The following is a 20,327-nucleotide window of genomic DNA, read 5'->3' on the forward strand; positions in this document are numbered from 1 at the left end:
TGCTGCGCATTGGACTGCCGCTACACGATCGGCGCCAGGACTTGCGCGTTTGTTGCCGTCACTTTACACTGGAAGATTACTAACGCCATAGTGTTTCGCTAGTCCGATATTAGGGCAAACGCAAGCGCAAGGGGACAGAGTCTGGCTGCTTGACTGTGCCGTAACGGAATGAGCCATGAGATGAGCAGAAGGGCAAATGCGAATGGTCTGCACGGTGCAGCCACCTGGTGGCACAGAGCTCAACCATACACAGTAGCAGCAACGAAGTGTATTCTTCTTTGCTGCTGGTGTGTATTTTTCGCAGGAGTGTAATCATGAACACGTTGTTTTTATAAATGTTTAAAATGTTTTACACTTGGTTATAGCAATATTAGCGCTTTGTTTGGCTGGTTAAGCGCTGCGCCAACAAGTGTACGGACCGTGCAGACCGATCAGGCCGCTCACGTACGTCTACGCTAAAGTTCCTTCATCAGCTTGAGTTTATGCCTCCAGTCATTTGCCGAAATGACCAGCTTGTCTGTGGTTACCGGAATACAAGAGATGTTCGGTGCTACGACAGAATGCTCGCAGCGCACGCTGCTTCGATAGCTCTCGCTTGGGGTCGACGGCCAAGCGGCTAGCGGAGAGGTCTCGCACGGGCGGGGGCAGGCTCCAAAACAACCGGAAGTGGACGATGTGACGTCGCATCGTGACGCTGAACCAGTGAAGGCGGAGCTTAGCCCCACTCGCTCGGCGAACGAGTTGAGGAGGAAAAGCGTGGCTAGGGAGGAGGGCAACTTCTAATCGCTTGTAGCTCCATTAATACGTAACAGTTCACTTAAATTGTGGTGTGAATGTTCTACTTAAGCTGTACCCTACGCGTCTACAAAATTTGTCCGAACCGTTTCAGGGGCCCTTTAAAAGCTACATCAAGCGAGCAGCACACAAGCTCGTGCTACAGCGCGATTCGCACGCACATGCGAGCTCATATCCATTCCATCAGTTTAGCGGCATGCAGTCAACAAAGATTGCAGGAGGCCCGCCGTTTGGCGGCATGTCGAAAGATCGCTGCCATCGCGGCGCGTACCGTCGTGTGCTCGAGCAGTTCCGTACACATGATGTCTGCTTATCACTGCTGTGGATTCATTTATAGCACGCATTTCCTCGCGTTTGTGCGCCTGAATCTAGCAGCTAGCGTGCAAACCTTACCTGTAGTTCCACTTCGTACGCGGCTCGCTTCACTTGCGATTGACACCGTGCTAAAACTTCGCCGCCTAATTCTTGAACGGCGTACACGTATTCGGCACTGCATAAGTTGTTGCCTTTACGCAGCGTGCCACCCCTGAAAAAATCTTCGGCGCCCGATATACGCAGCAGGCCGTGCTACAACACAACCGGAAGTGGCGGGTCCATATTGTAAACGTGCTCTCCGAAGCAGACGACCGAGCTTGGTACGACCCATTTTAGGACAGAGGGCACTTTTTAGCACCTTTCTCGCAGCGCCCCCTGGGCAATGCAAGAGCCCCATGGTAGCGCGTTTCTCCTTCTGCTAGCCACCATACTCCCGCTTTCGCTCTGCTATCGGCTCTGTCTTGGCTCTGTTTCTGGCCGCGCGTTTGCGTTTTGCGCAGAAAAGCCATAGCGCCGTCTGCGGACGCCGTTCTACTCACCGATGGCACAACGTCACTATGAGACCATGATGTCAGTACTCCTTGATCGGAGGGCGGGCGATTTGAACTGCGATAGAGGTACGCGGACGCTTCAGAACGCGTCTTCTCCTAAAATAAGTCTCTCCTTGACACGAAACAAGCGTTTCGAGGTGTCTGGGATGGTATTTCAACAGTCCACGTTGACTTAATACTAACCTTTAGCGTCCCTTTAAGCACAAGTAATTTCCGATATGTTCTCCTTGGTGTCAGTGTTTGTTGGCTTCTCATGATATGACTAATAAAAATCGGGCCCCTCGGTTAACCCCCTTTCTTCTCGTTTATGTGTGTGTGTGTGTGTGTGTGTGTGTGTGTGTGTGTGTGTGCGTGCGTGCGCGTGCGTGCGTGTGTTTTAGCTCAGTGCACATGTGCCACTGTAGGTAAATCCTCCATTCAGTTACCTTCCTTTAATTCGAACTTCTTTTAATTTGAACATATTTTTGGGCCCCTTAAAGTTCGAATTATCGAGATTTGACGAGATTGTGTGTGTATATATATATATATATATATATATATAGGCATTATGCAACGCGCCATGCTTTCCGCGCTCAGCAGCCATTTGCGAGGATTACAAAGGTGGAGTTAGCGCCATTGCTAACAGCGGCGAATTATTGCAATGAAAGACATGGCACAAGCAATAAGCTTGGTTACGAACATTGAAGTAGCTAGGCCTGGCGTTGCCACGGCGTGGCTACAGCTGCCAGAGAATCTGTGTGCAAGAGCGCCGGCTCGAGGCGGCGCGATAATCAAAATGGTGGTAGTGGTGGCGTTGATTAAGGCCGTTTCAGACCTGCTATCATGCGCACAAATTTCCACCACAGTTCCTTTTTTTCATCGCGTGCGACGTGGAGGAGTCTCTCCTAAGCTCTTTCTCTATGGCGGGGGTCAGAGGAATGCTGGTCGGTGGCTCTGCCGCATGATTTGGCACTCTGCTGAGAGCATTGTCGGAGCATAGTATGTTGGAATTAACCATCACAAATGCTTGCGTGTTCGAATTACTGGGCGCTTTTTACCCATTGAAATACACATAACTTTGACGGGACCATGGCGTCAGTTCGAATAAACGAAATGTTCGAATTAACGAGACCGGACTGTGTATATATATATATATATATATATATATGCATACAGGGAGAATTCTGTGTATTAGGGTTCTCCCCAGAAATTCGTGAGGCCTGGACATATTGCGACCAGGGGGAGAGGGCGGGGGTTGAACATGTTCAAAGTTTCTGCCCATATGTGGCTGATATTTACGTCTTAAAAATTCTGCTTCACCTTTAATGCAGGGTAGGCATATGTGTTTTTGAGGATGTGGTGAATTGAAATGTTGTAGTTTCTGGAGTTCAGCATTTAAAGAAAGTTTTTTTGTGTGTGGAAAATTGTAATTGTTGTACTGAGCTTAGTAAATATGGCTACCCAACTAACATCTGTTGGAAAGCCATTCCAGTATGAGATCGTTCTTACATAACGAGGGTCTCGAATCTGGCAACATTGATGCCTTCAGGTAGCATGTGCGGGTTTATTGGCCAGTTGCCTTCACCCAGAAAGATCATGTACTCATGACGCCTGCGGCAGAAAGGATGTTCCACATCCACCGCCAAAGTTTGTGAGTGGTGGCGCTGGCTAACACTCCCAAGGTTAGTTCTAGTAGCAACACATAAATACCCAAGAAAGTGGATTGGGAAACCATGCCACGGTAGCTTAATTGGTTAAAGCGTTGCACGCGTAATGCGAAGATGTGGGATCATTCCCCACCAGCGGCAAGTTGTTTTTCATCCACTTTCATTGCCATTAATTTATCATTTTTTAAAATCAATTCGTAAGTACAAGTAATTTCTCCTATGTTTTCTTTGGTGTCTTTGTTTGGTGGCTTCTCATGATATGATTAGTAAAAATCGGGCCTCTCGATTAACCCCCTTTCTTCTCATCTCTACTACTATTCAGTGATACATAATACGATGGGAAAATTTGCTAGTAAGTGCTTGATGGAAGAAAGAATGATTAGGACCAGACTTTTTTATATACTAAATGCAAATGCACAAGATTTTCACTGGCGAGTGGGTTCTGAAATTTGTGATTTATCTGAAAACCCAAAACCCTACCTATGGAGCTTTCCATTGGGGTTTAAGAACAAATCTCTGGATTGTTTCATGTGGTTATAAAGTGCATAGGCTGCCACTGTCCCTTATGCTTTTGAGTCTGTGCTCATGTGGGCTTACATTACAAAAGGTATGATGGTGACACCCAGTCAGCTCTCATTGCACAGTGTATAGGCACTGTTTTGTTTGGTATTACAGGGAAGATGTTAAGAGGAGTTCTGCAACGGTTTTCATGCGATGGAGGCCGGTGTGCAACGCCGTTGTCAGTGTCAAATGTAAATACAATGCAACATGTGTTGGCACTCTGAATTTTCTTTGAAATGCAATGATGCTTGATTATAAAATAGAAGTTAACTTTTGTATATCTCAAGTGAATAGACAATTTACATGCAGAGTTTTTTTAACCAGTAATCCATAATTTTTGTTTCACCCGTCATGTCATACCGGTTTTATATTGAAGGTCAACTAGGAGTTTGTATGGATTTGGCAGTGAAAGCTGATGTTGTGGTGCTGCAGTGTTGTGGGAACTGCCAGGAACTACCAGGAACTGCCAGCCATGATCACGCTTTAATGTAACAGCTGTGTTCAAGGAAACTGTGAGTTAGCAAACAGACCCTAGTACTTCCGTAGGGTGTGAGTACCTATTATGTGCTTCTGTGGGATGTGAGTCCCTAGTACTTCTGAAGGGTGTTCCGTATACAGCTTCACTGTCTTTGATTATCATTTGTCAGATTGACGTAGACCTGTGAAGCTTTTTTTTTTAATTTGGAGCAGTATGCTCTCGTAAAACAGCTCCCACTGTGTGCAAATTATAATGAGGCTTAATAATTACTGTTTGTTCTATTTGTTGTGCAGGATTCCAAAGGTGTCAGTAACCATCGATGAAAATGGGGATCCAGAAATTGAGGTTTCCGATGACCCGTATGATGTCAACAGAATAGGCATTGCAAATGTGCCTTGCTTTATTACACTTTCAAAGGTTTGCCTTTGCTTACTAATTTGTTCCTGAGGCTGTGTGTAATTTTCTGACCCTAGAACCTAAAAACAAATTTTTTGGTCAGTTTACCCTACCAGTCCCCCTTCATCCTTTCAGCGCCACTGACATACCGGTACACTTTTGCGTTTCTGTCCCCCCATGTCACTGATGTCAGATAGGAATGTGAGGACCATACCAAGGGAGCATTTGCCATTATTTGTGTCATTCTTGCCCTTCTGCCTAACCAGAAATAAACCATTGAGTTCATTTTATAATATTAAACAACAACAACAACAACAACAAAAACATGATGCTAGAGGTCCGGAAAAAAAACCTCCGAAAAAACCTGGCACTAAAACAGTTAAAGGGACCCTAAAACACTTTTTATTGAAGTTCAGAAATGCATTTGACGTTAAAATAGATTATTTCAGAAATATTTTGCAGAACAAAGTACTTCAATGCCTTCAGTAGGAGTGGAGTTATTGGTAATCAAACATCACCTTTGATCCCCTTCACAGTGCTCCCACTCCTTCTTTGATGCCCTGCACTACGAAGGCTATGATGGAACGAGGCAGTGTTAACAACACTGCGCCTACTAAACATCACTGTGCCACGCCTTTCAAATTTGATTTTGGATGTTTATGTAGACACCACTGATTCCAATTTTGTAGTGTATGACACGCTAAACTCGGAGGCTATTCCTTAATTTTCGTTTGAGTTCACGGTGTCTCCACAGGTATCTCATCCCTTTGCTGTGCTACAATGTATGAGATAGCTACACGTAGCTGTGTTTCCTTGCACCGAGTGTCATGAGCAGCACATTTCCTTTCACACTTATTTCTGCGACAATCACACAATTTCCAAGGGTCGAATGCAACATCTTCTTTATGTTTGCTTGTGTGAATACGTCAGCAGCGTGCACATCGGTTTCAGGGCACGTATATAGTCTGGCAGAATGCAGATGTGTGCTGTGCACGGTGCAGTTATGCTACACTGGCCAAAATTCGGCACTACAGTCAAGCAGCTTTATAATGAAGTGCTTGGGGCCTCCAAAATTATTTGTTATATAGGTCGCTTAGTTGTAAAAGTTGCGCATTGGACAGCTCACAATAGAACCGAGGCAGAATTATTCCTTCATTATACAGGTCATTTTGTTGTAGAGGTGCTTGACTGTATACAACGTCTGGCGCAGTCAGCATGACCAGCAGCGCTTGGCACACTTCATTTCAGCTGGCGCGTGAATTGAAGATGACCTATGTCACGCCAGAGCGGCTAGACCATAGTGCATGGTGCACTAGCTCGGCTGGCCAGCAGCATGCTGGCCTTCAGTTCTGGTGCACCGAAGTGAGCGTGGTGCGTTTGTGCCTTCACCAAGCACAAAAGTGTTCGCTCGCTGTGCGCTTGTGCACATGCGCTGTGGCAATAGACCTCTCCTGGCGTATGTCACACTGCGCCAGCGACGTCACAGCGTGATGTTACCAGCGCACATGCAGTCACCCTGGTTTGCAAAACACAGCCACCACAGTACATTGTACACTAGCTCAGCTGGCCAGCAGCATGCTGGCCTTTAGTTCTGGTGCACCGAAGTGAGCGTGGTGCGTTTGTGCCTTCACCATACACAAAAGTGTTCGCTCGCTGTGTGCTTGTGCACATGCGCTGTGGCAATAGACCTCTCCTGGCATATGTCACACTGCGCCAGCGACGTCACAGCGTGATGTCACCGGCGCATGTGCAGTGACCCTGGTTTGCAAAACACAGCCACCACAGTGCATTGTGCACTAGCTCAGCTGGCCAGCAGCATGCTGGCCTTCAGTTCTGGTGCACCGAAGTGAGCGTGGTGCGTTTGTGCCTTCACCAAGCACAAAAGTGTTCGCTCGCTGTGCGCTTGTGCACATGCGCTGTGGCAATAGACCTCTCCTGGTGTATGTCACACTGCGCCAGTGACGTCACAGCGTGATGTCACCGGCGCACGTGCAGTGACCCTGGTTTGAAAAACACAGCCACCACAGTGCATTGTGCACTAGCTCAGCTGGCCAGCAGCATGCTGGCCTTCAGTTCTGGTGCACTGAAGTGAGCGTGGTGCGTTTGTGCCTTCACCAAAAATAAAAGTGTTTGCTCGCTGTGCGCTTGTGCACATGCGCTGTGGCAATAGACCTGTCCTGGTGTATGTCACACTGCGCCAGCGACGTCACAGCGTGATGTCACCGGCGCATGTGCAGTGACCCTGGTTTGCAAAACACAGCCACCGCCGGCTTTCTGCGTGGTGCAGTCGTGCAGCACTTGGTGTAGGTGGGTGCCACGTAGACATGTAAATTCCTTTCTTTTTTTTCTCTCTTTTTTTTTTCTTTTTTTAATGCGAACCTCCACAATTCTTTGCGTAGAGAAATGTACCACGGTGTGTGTGTGTGGTAGGGGGCGGAGGAGGATAGAGCTTCAGGACCCGTAATTCTTGAACAGGTGAGAACGAATGAGATGCGATGATTAGTGAGCGCATGTATATCGGTGCCATCTGCACTGTGTGCAGAAAAAAATTAAAATAAAATACTGAAAAATAATCGGTTGACTGAATGATCAGACTATAAATGAGCTCATAGCATGTTTTGACCACTGCCGAAGCTGCGTGTATACATTTTATCACTGGGAATGCCAAAATGGCAAACCACTGAAATTATTGCATTTTAATGCAAATCTCGATGGGTTTTAAGCGAAGTGAACTGTCTTTTTTTTATTATTTGTTGTTATACTCAGCTTTACGGCATAAACCTCATGCTGTGATGATGCACATAAGCATGCAAATGTTGGTTCTTCTAAAGTTGAAAGCAACAAAGGGAGGCGGAGACACAGCAAAGTTACCATGCAACGGATTATGTACTTATGTACACTTGTGCTTTGTGCATTCACATGTTCATAGCTGATAATTAAAATTAAATTATGGTATTTAACATCCCTAAGCTGCACAGTGGCTTATGGGGGACGCTGTAAGGAAAGACTTCTGGTGGTAGCTCCTGAATTAAGGTGCCACCACTTGGTAGGGTTCCACTGAGCCACCGTGATGGATATGGCTGAAAGTAGTAGACGAAGTTCATCTTGTATATCGTGTTAAATTACAGTGTAAATGGTGCGCAAATGAGTACTTTCACGACAATGCATTCCAAATTTTTCTTCGAAGACTGGTCATTTAAGTGACGCATCATTTCGGCATTCTGAAAATGTGCATCATATGTGATAAATTGTTCGCTTTCAAAGAGTAATAAATTTTTGTGGCTGTTTGATCTACTGAAGAGGCACACACTTACGAAATCACTTCATGCTGACTTTAGGCTGACTATGCTGACCATGCAATCTGCAACAACGCTGCGTTGCTGTGCCGGTAAAATGGAGACGATCATACTTTCGAAGCACAGTTCGTAAATGTTATAACTTCAAAAAATAGCAGTATACCCGAATCACTATTGTGGCAGTTAATGTACAAGCAGCAGTCTTTTGCAGAGAGAACAGGTCACAAGAACGTTTTTTCGCCGACCAGTGCCCACTTTGGAGGTGCGGTATATGGGAGGTGCACTTGCACTGAAGTCACGCTGTTTGCAAACAGGGAGAGGTCTATAGCTAGTCATCACGCTGCTGCTGGCCGTGTTCAATGTGCCAAACTATACAGGGGGCAAATTTTAGGTGATCCTGGTGCCAGCTTGACGTATCCGACTTTTCCGGCCGCTGCCTGGTATGTTGGAAATGCTGGACTATATCTATGCCTTAAGCAATGTATGCCACACTCAGGACTCACATTGCAAGGATTCATAATATGATGGCAGCACACTTTGATGGCAGCACACTTTGATGGCAGCACACTTTGATGGCAGCCCAACTATGATGGCAGCACACTTTGAAGGTGTATAATTCTGGAAGCAAACAACCATTCCAGTCATATGTTGACGCTTGAGCTGGCTTGGCACGCGCCTGGTGTAGTACGCACTCTTTCTGGAGCCATATCACCCGCAGAAACCAATGAGGGCATGAAGTTGTCCTCAGCAAGCGGGCTCGTCACGGCACCCTGTGGCAGCTGTGGTATCTACGCCTGGTGTGCACGCTCATGTGCTCCAGTCTGGCCATGCTCTGTGGTGCGGACCGACTTTGTCCTGCCCCAGCTTGACCGACAAATAGTAGCCGCATCCAAATTGTGCATTTCTCAAGCACTATGAATAGTTCACTGCGAAGCAATGTTTTCCAAAGGGTCTAGCCAGAAACAGCCAGGAGTGAGCTTGGGTTGGCAAGTGTACGTGTTCTCTGAGCTTAAGTATCTTGTGGTTAAGGGCTAGTTGAGTGTCCAAGCTAATAGAAGTTAGTCAAACCTGACGGCTACGACACTGATAAGCATTGTGACCAAAGTTTCATTCCTACATGGCTGGGCGAGGCTGAGCATGAGCAGACAATTTATCGGTTTCTTCTGAAGATGTCATTTTTATCGAAATTCAAAACTCAGATTTTCACTTACTTCAGCCTGTTTAGTAAACTGTATTAATATTAAAATGTACACAGTAACAGCAGGAAGAAGCACACTGATCCAAACATGCTTGTTGATTGATGACAACTATCAGCCAGTGGCAATGCTGTATAGGAATATGCCCGCTGAGGTTTAGGGGCAGCCTCCAGTAACCCCAAAAGGGTGAGAAGAAGGCCTTTGTTGAAGAAAGGGTGTTTGAGAAAATGAGAAAAAGGTTACTTTACACTCCACTTGTGAGAGCCACGTGCCACGCACAAGTGCAAAATGTTCACAGCAGCATATGCCATCCGCAGAATGTTTTTTTTCACCAAGCCTGATGGGTGGTTCAGGGCCCCTTTATGTTATGGTATCTTTTACTTAGTTATTTTCTTCAGGCTGTTAAAAAGGCTTGCAAAATATGAAGTGCCTGGATTACAGGGTGCCTTACAGATTACAGAGTGCCTCTAGTACTCTAATGTGACTTATCAGTGTTTGCTCTGTAGAATGATAAACTTAATCTTTCTGACGTAATCATTTGTAGCCTTTGGAAAATCCATTCATGTTATGCAGGTTTTATTGGATCATATTTTTTGCTTGCAGTAGTTGAAGTGGGGATTTTCTCTTTAGATCCAGTCTCAAGTTGTGCCATTTTGCTTGCTTGTCCTCAGGAATTATTTATTGAGAGCGTCAAGTGCATTGCAAACATTTGATAATGTCCCTTTGTTTGTCAACTGGAGCTTCCTGTAAGATTTGAGCATTGATTGTGGTGATCAATACTAACCATGTGCAGTGCACCTGTGGATACCTCGTACCCTTTGTGCAAGTGCAGCATTATGCACGAAAGCAGTAACTGGTGCCTGCACTGAGTTGCCGTGCTGCTAAACTTGTGACATTTTGTTCTGCTAATCAAGTTATTCACACGTTTCACTATATGCAGTACCACACAAACTCTGACTGGACTCTCATTAACTGCAACTGTTTACTAACTTAATAACAGACACTTATAGTTGCATAAGAATGACCTGAAATTGTGTTGTCAGGATGCTCATATCTTGCTATAGTGGTGTTGAGTTCTTATGATATATTTGTGCTCTAATGTTTTAGGTGGGCCAACAGTTTGTGTTAGATGCAACCCAAGAAGAAGAAGCCTGTGCAGTGGGCTCTCTAGCAATGGCTGTTACAGCAACTGGAAAGATAGCGAGTCTTTTCAAAGGTGGTACTGGGAGCCTTCATCCTGAAAATATTATGGACATCATTGAGGTGTGCATTGAGCTTGGAGTTTTTCTTTACCATTTGTGAATGCCTTATGTTGGGAAACGTAATTGTACAGTGATGGTATGCCTGTGTGTTAAACCTGTAGAATCATTTGGACATATTTTAACTTTTTTTCTGGCTGTTCTTCAGTGCATAGATAAACAATCCAGATCATTCGGTTAGCCTTGCACTAACAAGCTCAATTAGTTTCACGGCTCCTTACAACTAGTTTGGCACTGCTGTTGCATGTTGTGATTTGCTTTTAGTACACATAAGATATTATTCTCATTCCGGTGTTCTGAATAGCTAAACCTCTGTATAACGAAGCCGGTAAAATCAATAATTTACTTCATTAAATAGAAATTTTGTTATATTGAAATTCAACCTTTTTGCAAATAAGTACAGTCGCCAAAGGAGTTTTCTTACATGGAAGGGGCCGCCAAATTTTCCGAATTATCGCGCAATCGGAAGAAGCAAATCTGAATGAGAATGAGAAGAAGAAGAAGACGAAGAAACTTTATTAATAAATGGTCCGGCAGTTTTTTGTTCTGGTAGCCTCAGGTGGTGGCTCGAAGTCCTTGGACTCTGGCAGCATCTTCGGCTTGCCGGACAGCCCAGAGCTGGCCTGCCAGCTCTGAACTTTTGAGAGCCGCCTCTCAGCAGCGCTGACGCCGACGGAGAAGGTCCCCGGCGGCTCTCGCAGCCGGGGTGGCATTGGGAAGAAGCGAGCTCGAGGCTTCCCGTACTGTGGCAACGGCCGCGATTACGGACGCGTCGTGAACGGAGGCGGTCTCATTACCGTGGTTGCCGGCACATTCCCAAGCATGTGTCGCAGCGTTGCTGTCTGTCCGCAAGCTTTACAGGCATCTGTTGGATATAAACGCAGGTAGCAGTGATGTAGGACGGCGGGGCTAGTGTAGGTGTGTGTCTGGAGCAAGCGTAATGTTAAGGCCTCATTCCTGTTTAATTTATCGTGTGGTGGCGGGAATGTGCGTCTTTCGAGTCTGTAGTATTGGGTGAGGTCTCTAAACGTGGTCAGGCGAACGCCCCACGCCCATTGCGATTCTTGTTGCTGCATTTCTGTTGTAGTGTCCCGATCCGGTAGATCCGGTGCCCCACTCTCGGGGGCGGAGGTGGCGGCCACAGAATCTGTGGCGGCTTGGCGTGTGAGACCTCGAGCCGTGGCGTGGGCCGCCTAGTTGTCCGTGAGCGGGGCATATGTGTGTGCCGGGGTCCAGAGGAGGAAGACCATAGAATTTTGGGGTTGCTAGGGTGATGATGAGTCGCCGTCGTCACAAATTTGGAGTATGCGGGCCGCTTCCCGCCAGACGCGACCGCGCGCGACGCCTCGGATTGCCACCTGCGAATCGCTGATCACAGCATTCAGCACCACGGTCAGTGCTAGGGATATCGCGGCTTCGGCCGCCTCCGTATGTCCCGTGGCCACCGCGGCGCTCGCGAGGCACTTACCCATGCGGTCCACAACAGCGACCACGTGTGCGCTTCTCCCTCCTCCATATCGCGCAGCGTCTGCATGTACCGCCTCGTTGCTGTTGCCAAACTTCTTCTGAAGACCTCTTGCTCGTCTGTTGCATCTCCTGGCGTGGTGCGTCGGGTGCATGTTTTTGGGAAGCGGTGGGATGATCAGAAAAAATCATTTTATTGAATTTGAGAGTTGGTGACGAAAGATAACAGTTTCATGCTGTGTCAACGATACCTTCACATCAATGGTACAAGCGCAGCTAGCCACACTTTCGCGTCCACCATGCCCTCACCGCTGACACTGTCACCTGCAGTGGAACAGCACTATTATGAAAAGCACCGGCAGCAGGGAGCGAATGCTTCGTCTGTCTTTTGCTTCAGCATGTCTCCGAGACCTGAGATCTTGTAACCTCCAGTACTAAATGCACAGGAAGAAAGTGCACATTTTGCCACGCCATCTTGGCACACCTGCTCTTCGCACTTGCGGCAGATTACCTCGGCACACGGGAAGCATATGCACTCAGCATGGCTGTCAGCGTGACAGCCAAGCACAGCCACAGCCACGTTAAAAGGGCTATGAATGCCAACCTGCTTGCACCCTCTCACGCATGCTTTATCACGTTACCGTGAGCTCAGTTCAGCTCTCCCTCCTTTCCCCTAATTAGCACGTGAAGATGGCTCTTGTCCAACCACCATCCTTCTCGGCTCACTTTTGCATGCTTTTACAGGCGCCCATAGCATACAGTACGCATGGGGCACGATAGGACCTTATCACACTTGGACTTTATGTGGAACATGACGCTGCTCCGCTTTGGCGGTTGCTCTTGGTTTGGTCGCCTGGCACAAGCAGCCTCTTGTAATTCCACCATTTGGCCCTCTGCATCCGTCGCAATTTCTATTTGTTGTCTCGGTGCTCCTTCATGGTGGCAGTGAAATTTGGGTATAGTGAAATCACCTGTAAACATACTTTGTTATATTGAAGTTCTAAATTCGTGGTGTACTATGGACAAAATGTTATAAAAATTTAAAACATTGTTAAATCGAGAATATTGTTCTATTGAAGTTCATTGTATCCAGGTTTAACTATATTATATGACTGTAGAAGGTGTATGACTAGGAGAAATGAGTTCCTAGAAAATTTTTTATTCTAGTGAATCTCTTTGCCTGATACAATATATTTGGCCTGTGGATACATCTGAAGCACAATTCAGTTGTGCCTGTATGATAGTCATATTGCTATCATGTTGCATCTTGGCCACATATATTGTTAAAAAATGCACTTTACGTGAAATTTCTAGAAGATAGCCATCAATTTGTTTCAGCATGTGTATTCGATGCTGGGTGATTTGAGGTATTCCACACTAACTGTTAAAGATGTTTCTGTAACAGCATTAAAGTGATGCTCAGGTTTATTGTGATGAATGGTTTTAAGTGAGCCTAACTAGGGCATGTAGTGGTTGTATTTATCCAGTATTTTCTTACTTTTCTCAATGGCATATGTGGCTTAATTTAACGACATAAATGTGGTCAAGATTGGAGTATGTGAAGTCATAGCACATGTTGCTTACTGTGGTGTTTAGGTCACTGACAGTGAAGCTTGAAGGAAATATTTCAAAAAACTTTTTAACCAGCCATAAGGATTCATTGGCTGTGGGATCCTGCTGCTGGGAGTTCTATCACAGATTGATTTAATACTGCCTGTACACAGGCAGTATTAAATCGATCACCACATAGAAATCCGCAAAAGGCTTTAGGAGGCTATTGCAGGTAACATGTTGCATTTTGAGTCTGTATGTTTGGCTTCATAGTGTAAACATGCAAAGGTTGTAGTGGCTCTTCAGATCATAATCTTGCACACTGTTTTCTTGCAGGTTGGAAGAGATGTTGGGATTGCTCTCAACACTGCAGTCATTGAAAAGTTGAAGCTTGAAAGCATTGCTAAAAGGGAAAAGAAGGGATTTCTCCTATAGCATGCAGCTGCTGTATGCCAAATATAAGCATGCAGTTAATGTGCAGTGAAAAAATAAATGTGTCATCACTGTGACTGTCAATTTTTCAGCCAGTGCTAAAGTGGAAGGTTGTCCTTGCAGTAGTGGTGAGATTTAGCTTGTCCATATGCATACAGTTGACTTCTATTAGTTCCACCCTGGTGGGACCAGCGAAATTGATCTAATTATCCAGTGGGTTGAATGAACTCTTTCATGAACAGAAGTTTATTTTGCTGGTAAAACTGATTTTTATTCAAAAAATAAAAAAAGAACATCGCGAAAGAAAATGCTGTTCTCACAACGAAAACATTTTATTTTTACTTTTCAGTCAGACAGAGTGAGGTGATCACCTGGAGTAATCACCATGCATTGAGGGTCTAGCAGTCACTTTTGGTAGGGGCCAGCAAAAGAGGCCGTTTCCTAGTAGGCACAAAGGGTCATTGCATCTCTCGTATATCCGTGTTGTCCTTGAAGGTCTCCACAGAAGTCACCTTTTCGGCTTGTGCTAGGAGTGAAGTATACATATTGTAGTGTTTACATAGGTTTTTGATTTTATTATCTGGGCCACCTTGGTGATGGAGCCCAGAAAAGAGCACATTCCACTAATGTAGTTGGTGCATGCAATCTGCACCTCTGCCGAGCGTAAGCATTTGTCCGAAAAACCAACATCTATGTCAAGGATAGCTTGCCGCTCAGCGCGAGCATTCGATCGGATCACTTTTGCTAAGGTTTCGTTCTTTTCACCTCGGATGGAATGTGGCTGCGTTATGAAGTACTCGACAGCAGGAGCTTGCAGTTTGCCATACATCTAGGGGCATGCAGATATCTAACTCTTTAAAATAATAAATTGGGCATCAACCTATTTGACTTAGTAAAAAGAATAGGCAGTATCTGACTTTTCTAAATATTCCAAATTGTTTTGCAAATATATTGATATATAAATGCTGGATTAAATATTCCATGAACAGTGCAGGGTGCCCACATTTAACAATGAGCAGCAAATAGAAAGTCAGCAGCTGTCAATATTGAACATTGTCAATGGCTTAATTGTAACCATAAAATAAAAGTATAGCTGAGCGGCACTTGCCACTTGTGAAAGCTGCTTGTCCCAGTAATGCATACCTGGCAGAAAATGAAAGAGGTCATGGGGTCGTATAGCAACAGTATCTTGAAATACCTGCAGCCCACAAGGCAAGTGAAAGAATTTATTTGCTGAACTGCATTCACAAACAAAATTTTTATTTCATGCAATTTTGAAATGCGTGGCTATTCAAGTAAATTTTTGAATTTCATGATCTGCTTCACTTAAATGCCGCTGTGCCAAGCATGTTGCTCCTGTACCAAGTGTTGACACACCTATATAACTAGCTTTAGTATTAGAATTGTTTGAAAGAAAAAACTGAGAGTGTGCATTTGTTTCTTTTGTGCTAAAGATCTCGACGGCTGTAAGGGTTTCATCATATTCAGGATTGTACAGTGCTTGTTTTATGCAGCCACACTACAGTAATTGAAACCCTTACTACCACTGTCCCCTCTACAGTTTTAATGGTCTTAAGTAACCCAGCATGGTTACCTAGTGGCTATGGTGTTACAATGATAAGCATGAGGTTGTGGGAACGAATCCCGGCTGCAGCGGCCGCATTTTGATTGCCAAAATGCAGAAACGCGCCCATATGTACCATGCTTTGGGTGCATGTTGAAGAACCCCAGGTGGTCAAAATTAATACGGAGCTCCCCACTACAGCCTGCCTCATAAACATATTGTGGTTTTGGCACGTGAAACCCCAAAATTTAATGCTCTAAATTCATGCTTTAGCAGACTTCAAACTTCTTGTTTCACAAGCAGGAGCAGCATCCCTGCCAAGTCTACCAAATTTTCTGCAAAGTTTACGAATTTGGGCTCATTTTATGAATCTGCAAATGTTGGATCAAGTTTCATGAAAAATACATTGTTCTTGAAAAAATTTTCCTTATCGGTAGTCGAACCAGCGTTAGAAGTCTTACGGTGAAGGACGCAACATAGGTTTGCTTCCAGCGAGTTTATATACAGTCAAGCTCCTGAAGCAAGCGAAATCAGCAACAGCAGTGTCCAAAAAAAGTTACTGATATAAATATAGTGTGCTTCATCAAACATAACTTTTATGAGTTTACTGCTGCTTCTGTATGCATATTAAGCAAAATAATAATTGATAAAGTACATATATGTGTTCCACACAAGCTGTGTGCTCTGGGCAAAATAAAATGAAATGCATGCTACCCCTCGTCCTTTGTTGTGATTGCAGGATTTTTACAAATTTTGAGGTTCACAGGTTGGCAGGCGTGGAGCATAAGGTAGCCTCATTTAATAGATTCAAATAACATGCTTTTGTGAATGCAAAACTTAAACACCACAAGGCTTGTCTGATGTATTATGGCATAGGTCGGTGTGATCAAGAGTGTGATCAAGGAACCTGTACGGGTCCCGAAACATCTCTGTGTTATTTTAACCTTGACTTGGTCAGTGACGGCAATTTCTTCATCATCATGTTACCTGACCAGACGAACTTTTGTCGAACTCTTGACTACAGGTCGGTCCCTAATTTCACTTGATATGGTTGCAGACAGCTGCCAGTAATAAAACTTGAGATCTCTGTCAAATCTTCAACGACTGACATCTAGATAGCTGAGAGCCACATTGGTTGTCTGATTTACAACTTGTCTGATGTGGTTGACATGGTTGCTCAATTTACCAATTCTCTCTGCTGCTGTTGTGTGGCAAGCGGTTACATTGACACACTGCTTACCTTACATGTGGTGATGAAGCTCCACCTGCAGTTGCTGAAATCAGACGTTCACCTGGCAGATGCCTAGTCATAGAATGTCTGACATACTAGTATCAGTCTGCTGCTCTGAATATGGCCTCTTGTATCCCTGCACCTCATAGGAAGCTGCCACTTGTTGTCACATACTCCAGTTAACACCTAGGACAGATGCATGGTAAGCGGTGATACCAACACAATTGGCAGCATTGCCATGACATGAGAGTTCTGGACATTAAATCTGTCTCAGCAAGCAGAAGCACAGGGTCTGCTGCTACAAGCCAGATATTGATGTAGAACATAATTTTATTTGTCTAGTACTGATAACATGACACATGCACAACTAGAGGTGGCTGCACTGCTCATATTTACTAGATAGAAAAGTACCACTGTACATGTATGCATGGGAAGATGTGGAGGCTTCAGACTGGCACCTTTCTTGGAGAGCCAGTACACTTTCAAAAGCACTTTTGGCCTTCCAGTGTTCTGTCGCAATCATTTAGTCTGTACTACAATAGTGTGCAAGATGCCGTTTTTAATGTGTTCACATTCTTAGGGTACTTCACAGACTTTCTGGGGGCTATGTATCTGTCCATTTATGTATGTGTGTTTGTATCCGTGTATCTATGTATCTATGTATGTACCTAACCGTTTTCCTGCCTACCTGAGTCACTGGGTAGGCAGCGGTAGAATGGGTAACACATCAGGCTGCTGTGCCGAGGTAACAGGGTTCGAAAGTAACCATAGGACCAGCTTGGGTCACCAAGTACGTGGCAATATGTACATTCATCCTGCTCTTCAACAAACCTATTTCACACCGTCATACATGCATCACTGTAAACGTGGGACTGACGCTGACTTGGTGTACTGGGTATATGCCACTCGATGTGTGCCGATTTCCAATCAACGTCTTTAAAGCGAACTTGGGTCACTGGGTGGGCATATGCCACTCTTCAGTGAGTCTTTCAAGCCAACTTGGATAACTAGGTATGTGCCAATGGGAGTGTGCCACTCTACGATGACGAAAAAGATCCCTTAAATTTCTCCGATGCTGAACGGAGTTGAACCCACGTCAAGGGGGCTCTTCAAGGACAGCAACCTGATGTATTTGCAGCCTACATTGCAAATGCACTGGGTGTGTAACGCTTTTCTACGATTGACTTTCACGTCAATGCTTTAGCGAGCTGAATATGTGCCACTCTTCAATGAACCTCTTGCCAACTTGGGTCACTGAGTATATGCCACTGATTGCGCGGTAAGTGAGGGAACAATTCTCAGCATTCACAGGCACTGGCATGCCATGCTATTCATCTCGGAGGCCACACTCGGACTTCTCGGTAGTGCCACTAAATGGGACAGTGTCTTCAGAAAGAAGCACGGGAGAGGAGGCTGGTTGCCACATGATACGTTTCTCTTTGTTTGCAGGCACTGTTGCACCATGCATTTTGGAGGCCATGCACAGGCTATGTGGCGGGGGTGTTAGACGGTGCCAAATGTTCTTAGGGAAGCATGAAAGAGCAGTCCCACTGCAGTACATGCCTCATACACAATTCGTTTCAACGATGGCAATATGTTATGTCCCTACATTGATTCAATGCAAATGCATTACTGTCCACAGTCATCGTGTGATGGGTTCTGCCACAATTTTCTTTTACTTAAGAAATTTTTATTACTAAGTATTCCTATTAAGGTGTATAGTTATATCAAATGTTATCAGTACCACTGACATGTTGCTAAATTTGGAGAAAGGGCAAGGTCTGCATTGGTGTGCCAGTCCAAATTGTATATTTTCCATGTTTACTAGTGAGCAATGACAAATGAAAGGCATACCATAGGAGAACTATGACGTTTCACTGAGACATTATTCCATGAAAGCTTTACTTGCAGCCATTGCCATTCCTTAGGCCAAGCCACATTTAAGACAATCTGAACCTTCCATATGCTGAAAGTTTCATGATGTCGTAGAACCATTTAAAACACTTGCGTAAATAGGTGTGCCAGATTTATCTTTCTTACTATTACACAGGCCATGGTGCTGCCCTTCAGACTACTTGCTGTTCATGTTCCAGATTATGTGAAGCAGGTGCAACTGGTAGTGGCTGTGCAACAGCTCCAGTTGGCTGCTGATCACATGACTGGTCACATGATGGTAGACCCGGAGACTGCCTGCTGGCGATAACTTTCTCAGTGCGTGTGGCAGGTGAAGATGGTGCAGGCTAAAGCCTGTCCAACCACACACCACTGCCACTCTGCGGAAACGTGTATAGAGGGGCTTTAGTGCGGCCAAGAGGTGCAACATGGTAGAGGGTTAAGCGATCAGCCGAGACAGAATGACATCGACTTCTCTCGTTTGAATGCTCCCCAAATGGTTATTCAGTCTTGATACAATTACACTGGGCCTGGGAAGCCTAGTCTAGTGTATGGAAGCCTAGAGGGCAAGAACATTGGGCCACTACGACGACTCACTGACCCTAATAGCAAGTACTACTTGACATGCTTGACATACTGTGAAGTCGTGGATGCATTGAGGAGGCTATTGATGTTTGACAATTATTTAGTAGGAGTGGGAGAATATTTGAAGTTTTGAATATGAATAGAATATTACACATTAACAATTCGCATTCGTACTTGAAAATTAAGGATTCGGTATTTTCAAATATTAAAAGCTAACCAAACATTTTGCAAGAACTGACTGTTAAAGCGTCGTTACTGTTCTCCATTTGCTGAACAAGGTATTGCAAATTATCAGAAGCGAAACAATGAGAAGCAATGCAAAAACAAAATGGGCAACAGATGCTTGGCTTTCAGTTTTGTGGAGGAAGCCTGCATGACAAACAGTAATTTTTGCATGTAATCTGTCATTCAGCCTTTTTAGCAGTCAAGTTTTATCTTTTAGGCGACAACTAGGGATGGTTTTCTGGCAATGGATCCTATTACATGCACCTACAGCACATAAGTCCTTCAGCATCTTTTCTTTTCACTTTTTTTTTTGCACAGCTTCCAATTTTTTCCAATTTTTTTGGCAACCATTTATTTATCGTTTTCAGAAGGCTAGTCATACAGCAGCCATTCATATTCGGAAACCTTGTTTGCAACCAGGTTCTAAATATGTTCAGGGGCTATTCATCCAGTTGTTTCATGAAAATTACTAAGCTTGTATTTTGAACTGATCCTAATTGTCTCTATAGCTAGCAGTCTATTTTTTTCTTTAGTAAGTATACATGTGGTACCTCATTATTCTGAAATAAATATTCCTACTGTAAATAAATGCATCCTTGTTTGACTGTTCGACATCCAATACATTATTCATATTCCAAAAAGTTGATATTTGCCCACCTCTCGAGTAATTTGGCCTTTAGCTACATTCTTGTTTACACGAAACATTTACACGAAAGTACTGGCTGAATACAAAGCTGAGCGCACATAATAAAGCCTGCAATTTCACATAACTACATCTCTTCCTCAGCCTCCAAATTGCGTGACTGCTGAATACCATATTTTCAGATAAGGCAAACTCCAGGCCCTGGTTTTGTTTTGTCCCCTATTCTGCAGTGAAACCATAAAACTG

The 20,327-nt window shown here is 44.6% G+C and overlaps 1 protein-coding gene across 2 annotated transcripts in view; it reads left to right on the forward strand.

The window, feature by feature from the left end:
• Positions 1–14,017, forward strand: part of Rrp42 (exosome complex component Rrp42) — a 34,663-nt gene extending 20,646 nt beyond the window's left edge. For both annotated transcript variants that reach the window (XM_070530717.1, XM_070530718.1), the window contains exons 6-8: positions 4,640–4,763; positions 10,342–10,497; positions 13,845–14,017. In XM_070530717.1, the coding sequence (XP_070386818.1) occupies positions 4,640–4,763; positions 10,342–10,497; positions 13,845–13,943 (379 nt within the window). In that variant the 3' untranslated portion in view covers positions 13,944–14,017. The remainder of the gene's footprint in view (positions 1–4,639; positions 4,764–10,341; positions 10,498–13,844) is intronic.
• The last annotated feature ends 6,310 nt before the right edge of the window (positions 14,018–20,327 follow it).

Source organism: Dermacentor albipictus, chromosome 1, assembly GCF_038994185.2.
Source record: "Dermacentor albipictus isolate Rhodes 1998 colony chromosome 1, USDA_Dalb.pri_finalv2, whole genome shotgun sequence".
In the NCBI taxonomy this organism is placed as follows: domain Eukaryota; kingdom Metazoa; phylum Arthropoda; class Arachnida; order Ixodida; family Ixodidae; genus Dermacentor; species Dermacentor albipictus.